The sequence below is a fragment of the Sitophilus oryzae genome, unplaced genomic scaffold (genome assembly GCF_002938485.1).
Source record: "Sitophilus oryzae breed Bouriz unplaced genomic scaffold, Soryzae_2.0 scaffold_1059_pilon_pilon, whole genome shotgun sequence".
Taxonomy (NCBI): domain Eukaryota; kingdom Metazoa; phylum Arthropoda; class Insecta; order Coleoptera; family Curculionidae; genus Sitophilus; species Sitophilus oryzae.
The window spans coordinates 5,401,384-5,412,261 of NW_022145681.1; the positions used below are offsets into that span (position 1 = coordinate 5,401,384).

Sequence of the window (10,878 nt, forward strand, 5' to 3'; positions counted from 1 at the left end):
TTATTTCGATTTTTTCGAAATAATTTTTGAATTAATGTCGATATTTGGATGAAAATTGGTATCTGGGGTTTTTCCATCATGAGAAATTCGATTTCGATGTCAATATGACTCCTACATATAGGGAGCGTCACCTACATGTTTTTTACTGTTTTAAAGGGTAATAACTTTTTGTCCGGCCTTGTATTACGCTACTGAGTGAAAAATATACATTTAAGCCTTATTTTACGTAAAAATGTCTTTTGGTAAAAATCGCTGCGAGCAACCGTTTTCGAGGTATTTGGATTCTTAATAATCAATACGTGCCATCAATGACAAACATTAAACATGTTCACTAGATAGATTTGTGAGTAAATTAATAATTTTCGTAACTTTCTGATACCAAAGGTTCAACAGAAGCTGTTTTAAAACCTAACTGTCAATTTTCTCGAAATTTTGTAATTTTTGATAAATCGTATTTCCGTTAAAACACGAGTTGATACTAAAGGTCCTACAGAAATCATGTTATCATAAATTTTCTAAAATTTTTGTCAATTACAAAATTGACATGCATTGATTATTTCAAATCCGAACATCTCTATTATAGTTATTTGTTGTAATTCTTACCAAGACACATCATACGTAAAAATTACGAGAAAAACTATATTTGTACTTAAATAAATTTAATATTTCCTACAGTTGAGGGGGAGGGGTATACCTTTTGTTTTTAAATTAATTAATGTTTTAAAACCGCAAAATTTCTAGAAAACTTACAGTTAGGTTTTAAAACAGTTTCAGTTGGATCTATAATACTAAAATGTCTCGAAAATTATTAGTTCAGCCAAATATCTTTCTCTCCAAAGAAATCCTGTATGGGTATTTCGCCATTGCAAGAAAATCTACAAAATATAATAGTTATTTTTTGTAAACACTGCTGGGCGTTAATCCAACGGAAACTACTTGTCAGCAGTTAAGTTTACAGCCATATTGACACCGAACTCAAATTTTTCATGGTAAAAAAAACCCTATACTAATTTTCATGAAAATACTAAATTTAGTTCAGAAATTATTAAGACAAAATAGAAATAAAAATGAAACTTCTACACCCTGTATCTCCGAAAGAAATAATTTTAGGACATTAGTTTATACGAACTTTTTTACTTATTTTTATGCGCAGAATATGTTGCCGAAGTTTCCGGAATACAGTGCGGACAACCATGTATATAATATATTTTATTTTTTTCATAATTTCAATTAATTTTTATAATTCATCTAGCTACCAGTTAAAAAGTAACTGCTCATAGTAATTTTTTCAAAAGTAAAACAAAAAATAAATGCATAGGGCTATTAACATTTTTTATAGCATTGTCTTGTCACTAGCGATGAGCGACACTGGTTATCATCTTGCGGTCTTGGCCTTGATTATCAAAAAAGTAAGACCAAAACTAGCGCTAGCTCTGCAAGACCAAGACCAAGGCCGATCAGTATTGTTTTAATTTTTTGCAAATAGTGCTTTACCAATTTTTGCATAAACTATTTAAAGAAAGGAACGCTGACACAATCTGTATTTAAAAATAAAAAAAAATCATCAGGCAAGTACAGTTTCTTTCTGTAAGGCTTCATTTCTATCTGTAAATTAAGTGTTGTTATATGTATGTGTTATCTATATATGTTATCTATTTATGTATATGTTATCTATTTCGAAGGATTTGATCAGGGATTTCTATATGATTTTGAAACAGCGGTAAAATTGTAGTAGGTTGTAGAGAAACCGAAAAGACTGCAGCAGTTAGGTCCCATTAGACTCCTAATATATCCTACCTCGGGAGGTACCGATTTAGATATGAAGGTAACCACCTGAATCAGAGATATTTTCTGTAAATCGAAACATCGGCATAAATAATCTAATCTGGACTTTACTCAGAAAAGACTCTTCGACTGACGATAGAAGGTCTGTTCCCAGAAGAATCTCTGACTAGTCAGCGCGTTTCTTATTGGTTGAAATGCGTAGAAACCTGACTAACAATCAGGTTTCTAGTCAGGGATTCTTCTGGGAACAGACCTAGAGCTGACCAGATGCTTTGCATAAGCTTAAATCGGCCTGTTTCATTTATACACATTTCTTGCAAAGTGATGACTTGTTTAATTTGTAATAATGTCTATTTTTTTTTGTTGAGGAGGGGAAAGATCTTGCATAAGACACCCCGAAAGGGTAGTGCCGGATTCCTGCAGGTTAAAAAACCCTCTGCCCTGCCACAGAACCGCATTGGAATCCGCTTTCGCATTTCTTCAATCCGGCCGTTGTCCTTAATCTTCTTCTATCAGACTTTGCATCATCTGGGACTCGTTCTCTTTCTTTTCCATAATATGTCTTATAATCATTGTAACTTTGTCCCAGGCATTTTCCCCGCCAACTAAGCTATTTGCTACATTTCCTATGTTGAACACTTTTTTTGTATCTTGCAAATATTGACCTCTAATTTGATCCCGTCTAAGGCATTCAAATAAAGTATGTTCTGCGTCATCTTCGGCATGACAACATATACACTGAGGTGTGGTCTTTTTTTTCGAACAAACAGATATTTACCAAAGCACCCATGACCCGACAACGCTTACGTTATGTAGTAGTCTACTTCTCCGTAGCCTCTAGTAATCCACTTTTCAATGTTCGGGATAAGTTTAAGTGCCCGTCTGCCATGTTTTCCATTTTCCCATTTATTTTGCCACTCAGTAATCATTTTACTTCGGGCTTCTTGCCTTGGCAACCCACAGTAAGTTGCATGTCTTTCCTTTTTAGAAGCTCTATTGGAGGAAATCCCTGGTCGTCTTTTATAAAAGTTAGGATGCTCTCCGAATTGCCTCCCTTCTTTATCTTAGATCATCGGCCTTTTTTTATGACCACTTTATGAACTATTCCGTCCCTAATCTTCCTATCCGCCATCTGCAGACCCGTTCCATGAATGCTGAAACTCATGGGACGGAATATTATACTAGCATGTACATATGTACAGTATCTTGGTGCATATCTGTACAGTACGTTCTTATGTATGTCGGCAAAATCTCTTTCATGAGCTTTTTCTACTCTCTGATACGTAATGTTATCTGTCTACCGCACTCCGGACATTCAAAAATCTCATTGCTTTGTTGCCTCTTTAGTTTTTGGTTGTCGCTGTTAACTGAGTTTACGAATTATAAAAAGTGTTTTTTTTCATAGATATTAAAGAGAAATCTACAAAATAATATTAACTCTTGTGCGGGAAGCTTTTATACCAGGTGGTGCATCAGCTTTGGAAATATAGGGAATCCCATGCAAATTTTGAACTGTTCAAAATTGACTCCCCTGTTTATTTTACAGCGAAGTCGTAAAGAGGTTTATTAAAGGTTTGCTTGTGCTGAATACACATGTCAAATTTGAACAATCGTAGACAAGCCATTTATTTTTAAATTAAAACTGATTTTTGAAGCAGGAAACATTACAAAACCATGCAAATTTGAAGAACTTTAAACACTTACTTATTTTTTACCCTGGGAAGTTGGCATATAAAAGGCAGAAGGTAGAAGAAGAAGATCCAGAAATATGAAAAAGTCATTCAGTGAAGATCATGAGTGATCTCATCTCGTACACAGTGAAGTACACTACACCATGAAGAAGACGCATTTGCAGTCCTGTCGAATATTTTTTTCTTATTCTATTTTCTGTCTGTAAAATTCTAGAGATTAGAAACAACAATATTATTTTACAAATTATATTGTTTTAAAATACTAATAGTATATTATGTTGTCTCTAGAATTCGATACTCGTCGACGGTCATCCTCGAATGCAGTAAAAACAAACAGTAAAGCGAAATTGTGAACTAAAAACCTACATAGAGAATTTCTATAAACGACTCGAATGGATTTCAGAGTCAACAGGTTATTTTAACAGCTCGAATGTACTTCTGACTGCTGTAGATAAATATACCGGGTATTTGAAATTCTAAGTCACACTATTTCACCACTTTTACCACTGTAAAGTAATGTAAATATATTTCTCAAAAGAAAATATACAAGGTGGTTTAAATTGCAACCTCTATTTTTCTGAGCGGAGTTGGGTTCAGCATGCACAGATTATATAAAGTGATCTGAAAGGAAGCCAAAAATGCAATAATATACAAGGTGTTTCATTTAAAAAAATCATCCCGATCCACTCACACTTTTTGAGCCACTCTAAAGAAGTTAAAATATTTTCCTGAAATACATCCTCGTACATACTTTAGGTTTGCAATTAAACAAAATTCTCAAGTTTTTTATTCTAGGAGCTACAGATGCCCGACGCACTATTGCCGAATCCTGTATGATAACACTATATAGTGCTTCAAATACAAATAGGTTACAGTATGCAGAATTTTATGCTGAACCCAATTCTGTACTAAAAATGGAGGTTTTAATTTAAAAAATTAGATTTACCGGGTGCGCCTCAAAAGTGATTCACCCCTATAACTTTTTTATTTTTTGAGATAAAAAAACGAGATTTGGTACATTCGTGTATGATATAAATTAGGATTGATTGACGTATTCAAATGTTCTTGGTCACTTCCTGTTTTACCGGAAATAATTACAACTTTTGATTTTTAAATTACACCCTCAGTATTTTTTTACTTTACTGGATAGAAAATGACATTCTGAATAGAATGACATATCATATGTCCACTTTGTACATTTTCGCATATGTTTTATTTGAAATTGTAACATGCGGTTCCTAACGACAATTTGACTCGAAATATCAAGTGGGTGGTACCAAATTATTCGTAAAAAATGCTTTTTCCAAATATGCTAATAAGCCACCTTTGTTACATTTGAAAAAATTGAGATTTGATTAAAAAAACGATTTCAAGACACGAAAAACATTAGATGATCAAACATATTTTTCCAAGGATCCTTGATTTAAAATTAGTCTTTTTAACTAGAGTGAAATTTAAAATACGATTTTTTTGGAAGCGAAAATATCAAAAGTTGCCATACGATATGTCATTCTATTAAAAGTGTTATTTTCTATCGAATAATGTAACAATATACCGAGGGTGTCATTTAAAAATCAAAGTTGTAGTCATTTCCGGTAAAACAGGAAGTGTACAAAAACAACAATTGAATACGTCAATCAATCCTAATTTATGTCATATACTAACATACTAAATCTCGTTTTTTTTATTTGAAAAAATAAAAAAGTTATAGAGTTGACTCACTTTTGAGACGCACCCGGTATAAAAATTTAACATTATCTTTTTTTTATATATCTTGTATATGTTACGGTTAAAGTCCAATGTCCGGTTAATGTCTGGGTTAGGTTATGTTTTTGGTTGTTTTGTTGTGTGTTATTCTCGAGATTAACCGGGTAATGTCGACATTAACCGGACATCGGACCTTTAACCGTAGTATATACACTATACAACAAAACATTTTTACGATATGCAGTTTTATAAGCCATGCAATATTTGTATAAAACTTTTTCATATCTCTGAGGACAACGTATTTGAACTTCTTCGAACTAATGGGCCATTGTGCAGGCTTAGGAAAAATATATTCTTTTGGACGAATAACGAAAGTCCTAAACAAATAAAGTAAAACTTATAAATGTAAGCACTTACTTTACTAATCATGAATCAAGAATTTCGGTGAAGGTATACTAAAATTCCGAATATATTACGTTAAAATTATATTCAAAAAATATGTCTTAAAAATTCCAACCAATCTCCCAAATCGATAGGTAGAGTGATAAACAAAATTTAGAGTAAGAGGCACTTTCCCTTGATAGCTTTTTTGTTTGATAGAAATTCATTATTATCAAAGCCGCAGCTCAAGCGAAGTAGATTTCACTCCTCAAGTGCATCTAATCGACGATAAAAAATTCGAAGAGTTAATTAAAAAATTGTTTATCTACGACAGTTTCGAACTCTGGAATTCGACGGATCGACGATGGGAGAGATTTAATCAGTTTTTGGAACGCCACAGTGGCGTACTAGTGATTAACATATACAGGGTTTTACATCCAGTTAAATAAAAAGATTGTAGATTGTATGCCTTCTTCTTCTTCTTGTAGTAGTATTTTTACCCCTTGTAGGGGTGGTTTTGGGGTGACGGGCTCAACTGTTCATCGCTGGGGTTTCAGGATGTTTAAAGATCTACAAAATGAAGCTCCATGCAAAATTGCAGCTTGTCTCTAATTTGTTGAAGGTCACCCATGTCAAACGATGTATCGGCCCTGAGCTATAGAACGAGGTTCTGTCAATTCTGTAAATTATGGTCCACTTGTAATGTTGACGTCCAGCTTTGTCTTGCCTCTGGCTTTTGTGTTTTGGCCCACTAGGCAATTCGATCTGGAGCCATCCTGTCTACGTAGTCTCTCCAATAGTCTCCCGCCAATAGTGGCGCTCTTACCCATCTGACAACGTCCTGTACTCCCAACTCTCTTAGCGTGTTGCGTTGCGTATTCTGTCTAACAGTGAAGTCCCTTTTATTATATAATAAATGCCTTTATTGTCAAAAAATTTTACAATTTGTAGACAAAGGTAAAGTAAACAAACAAGGTACACAAACAAACAAACAAAAGATAATTCAAAACATTATACAAATAATATTGTCAGTCTTATTGCTTAAAATAAACATTTATAAATGTTTACAATGTCAAAGAATAAAAAAAATAAAAATAATATTCAAAAATATTTAGTTAGTTTATAGTAGCAAAATAAAACACTAAATCACCACAATACACCAAAACACTTTTACTTTTACACTGGATGCGCGTTTCAGCAGATGATTATAAACTTCTCTTTATTTCCTCAAGTTTATAATCATCTGCTGATGATGCTAACATGGTTAGAGAAACGCGCGTCCAGTGTAAAAGTAAAAGTGTTTTGGTGTATTGTGGTGATTTAGTGTTTTATTTTGCTGTGTAACACCAAAGGTTCCAACCCTCAACTGTAATAGTTTATAGTAAATATCAATGACCTCTAAATAAATTTATTTCGGTGTCATTGGTAAATATATCAATAGCAAACATTAGACCAGTGTTTACAAGATCAAATTCGATTATCAAAATATAATTCATTTACGGCGTAGAAAGCCTTGTCTAGTAAATAAGAGGTCAATGCCTTGCGAAATGAAGAAAACGATGTTATGAGTTTGATTTCAAATGGCAGGTGATTGTGCATTTTTTTCGAGTTGTATAATATTGAACTTTTAACTAACTCCGAGCGTGGGGTAGGTAGATAAAGATCTTGCTCCGCGTTCCTGAGTGAATAAGTGTGAGATGGCCTTTCTTGAGAAGCTGATACATGCTTACGTATTAGGCAAACGGATTCAAGTATAAATAAGGAAGGAAGAGTTAATATTTTTAATTTTTTAAAAAAGTCCTGGCAATTAGTTCTGCTGTTTAGTCCCAGTAAATATCGAACAGCTCTCTTCTGGAGCTTGAAAATGCGGTCAAATTGAGTCGCATAACACGTACCCCAGAATGGAAGGGAATATCTGAGGTGCGACTCAAAAAGTGTATAATAAACAGTTCTAGCCACTGACAAGTTAAGCTCCTAGAAACAGATCTTAATGCAAAACAGGCAGAGCTCAATTTTTTCGACAAAGCTTCGATGTGCATGTCCCATTTCAGAGAATTGTCTACAACAAGCCCTAAGAATTTTACAGATTTTACGACGTCAATTGTGGTGTTGTTAAGTACAAAAGGCTGCAGCGAGTTTTTATACGACAAAGCTTTAGTTTTAGAATTGTTGAGACTTATGAGGTTCGAATCGCACCAAGATTTAATGGTGATTAAGTCATTTAATATAATCCTATGAAGTGCCGTGACGTCCTTGTTGCTCCAAGTGAAGCTAGTGTCGTCCGCAAAAATACATATTTTGCCACTGATGTTTATGTTAGCAATGTCGTTAATAAAAAGAAGAAACAAAATAGGGCCTAGTACTGAGCCTTGTGGTACTCCACATTCTATTGGCTTGCTAGAAGACAACGTGGTATCCACTCTCGTTGACTTCTGTTGCTCAGATACGACTTAAACCATTCGAGAGATGCTCCCCTGAACCCATAGTGCTGCAGTTTATTACTTGTTCGTAATATTTTCATCTCTGTTGTTCTCATTTTTCTTTCTGATTTCTGATTCTGATGTTTCTGTTCTTGTTTCAGCAGCGTAAGTCAGTATGGGTCTTATACAGGTCTTATAAATTTGAGTCTTACTCTTTGTACACAAGTATTTATTTTTCCATATTACATCACGTAAATACCCTGATATTCTTGATGCTTTTTTAATCTGATTGTCCACTTCAGTCCCGTTATCCTTCTTCTGCTCGATGTTTCTATCCTTAAATAATTGAAACTCATTACCTGATTTATAATACGCTCATTTACTACTAGTTTGCACCGTATTGGATCTTTAGATATTACCATAGATTGTAATAAATTGTTCTTACTTAAAAATTAATAATTTGTATATACCCTATGAGAAAAAAAAAACAGCATTATAGTGGCTTTGGAAATAACAATTGATGACAATTATTTCTGCCAGGTAGACCACAATATATCATTTATAAAAAATTTATAAAAATTAAAGAATGAAATGTTAAAAAAATTCAAAGCTCATATTTTTTTAAATTAAGGTTTTCACCTTTGAATAATAATTGGTATGTTTGAAACCTTTTTCCTTTTTTCATTTAAATATTATTTTTGACAAGTTTTTATATCAATTTTTAATAAATGATATAGGAATAGACGTTGACCTCAGAGACCTTAAATATTATTGATGATAACTTACCATTGATAAAGGACTGCCACCACTTTTCAACAGTTGTTAAGTACAGTCCTAAATGGTCTTTCTGAGTCTTTTCCTGCAAGTTTCATTCCATTTAAAGCTTTTTAAAGCCCAACCACCATAATATTTGCAGATAGTACGGCTTGTGGATTTTCAACAGCAATTGTCCCAGCGTATACCTAAAATTCCAAAAAAATATTAAGTAAATTTTTATTATACTAATTTTGGAAGATTTCTGAAAACAAGATTAATAAAAACAAAACAAAAAAGATTAATCAAAATTATATTTATTAAAATATGTATATATTTATTGCGTTTATTCTAGTGGGAACATTAATATATCGTCAAGGTGTGTGTGACGAGTCCTGTAATTTTAAACCAGTTTTGAATAGCGAATGTTGACAATTTGGCGAAGGATTTTTTAAAATAGTTAATTGTGTGTTGTAATCAGTATAAATTGTGTGTATATAGTGCGAAAATAAATCCGTTAAATATTTTATCGTGAGTTTAAATTAGCGGACCCATGTAATCCGTACCTATATGCAACCAGTATTGGATCTTTAGATATTACCAAAGATTGTGTTTTTCGCATGAAATTTGCATGTTAAGACTCTGTGTTGCTAAGTTAAATTTATAGAGGAGGCGCTGTAGGTTCAATCAGAATGCGTAACAGAATATCTCTCAGGTAACCGTTGTTCATCTTAAATCCTGCATTAACTTCGTTTACACTTTTAATTATTTGGTCCATTATTATGTTAAAGAGACATGGGCTAAGGCTATCTCCCTGAGAACTATTTTCCCCTAACTGAACCTGAGTTCTCTTTAGAGGAAGTTAATCACCGAGACTTAAATATCTTTCTTGAGTTATAACTCATCGTACAGTCACAGGGTTTTGACAAATCCCAGTATCTGAGACAAGTTTCCAGAGGTTTGCTCTCCATCTCCGATATCAGTCGTAACAAAATTTATGGCATAATGGTTGTCGTTTTGCGAGGTGTTCTGGTTAGGTTAGGTTAGGTTTGGTCTCCATTTTTCCCACAGAATCTGCATTGGCCGTTGTTTTTAAATCAAATAATTTTAATCTAGTTGTTCATCGAAAAGATGCCTGTTAAAAACCCTGTGACTTTCCGAAAATTGTTCTTACTTAAATCAAGGAAAATCTTTGATTTTTCTCGGTCGTAAGTTCTGAAAAATTTCTTCGATTGCCTTAGACCGTTGGAGGATCCCCATTCCAGGTTACGGATGGAGTATTCCAGGTTCTTGAGTTCCGCTTTAAGTTGGCACTTGGGAACCAGGGCAAATTCTGGTTCAGTTAGTAGAATGTTCGCTCCTTTTCTGTAAGCTAGATCGTTTGCTTTTTTATGGACCATCTATCCCTTTGTGGGCCGGTACTTAAGAGTGACTTTATTCTCTTTGCTTTTCTTTGACCAACTTTGATTGATGGTTACTGAGTTGAATGCTTTTAATGCTGCTTATTATATATTACTATCGAATCAGATGTATATTTCTTGTTTCCGATAGTTTTAAGAATACTGAAAGATGCGTTTGCGTTAGAATCAAAACGGAAACCAGCTTGTCAGTGGCTTTTTACTCGTAAATAAACTTGCTAACCAACAAATAGTAACCCTTCAAGGGGTATATTTCTACAAAATCTATATAAAATATCGAAACCTACTATGAGAACACTTAATTTTTTTTGAAACATTTAATAGACAATTCTATTAAAACCGTTCACGTTTTGATAAACTATCATTACATATTAATTTTTTTTATAGTTGTTTCTTGGGTTTGGTGGTTATGGTTAGATTAAAACAATAGCTTATCGACGAACGTTTCGCATTTATTGTGTCATGCTTCTTCAGGATTTTTTTTATAATGTTGTTATTAATATGTTAATAATAATTAAAATTTTATAAATTAATAATTTGTTTATTTTAATGTTTATAATATGTATAAGGCTAAAGAATCACTGTCAATAATTACATATTAAGTGTCAAGATTTTGACGCAACTAATAGCCTCTCATGTACTCGAAGATTTGACCAGCGGATAAAAACTTTGCGTTTGTGGGGCGAACAAAGTCAAACCTTTGACAGGCTAAATCCGTAGACT

At 33.3% G+C, this 10,878-nt stretch overlaps 1 protein-coding gene across 1 annotated transcript in view; it reads right to left on the bottom strand.

Annotated features, from left to right (window-relative positions):
* Window positions 1–8,946, bottom strand: part of LOC115877045 (nuclear transcription factor Y subunit beta-like) — a 38,018-nt gene extending 29,072 nt beyond the window's left edge. The window contains exon 1 of the mRNA XM_030893122.1: window positions 8,771–8,946. Within this exon, the coding sequence (XP_030748982.1) occupies window positions 8,771–8,773 (3 nt within the window). The 5' untranslated portion in view covers window positions 8,774–8,946. The remainder of the gene's footprint in view (window positions 1–8,770) is intronic.
* Window positions 8,947–10,878: the final 1,932 nt, after the last annotated feature.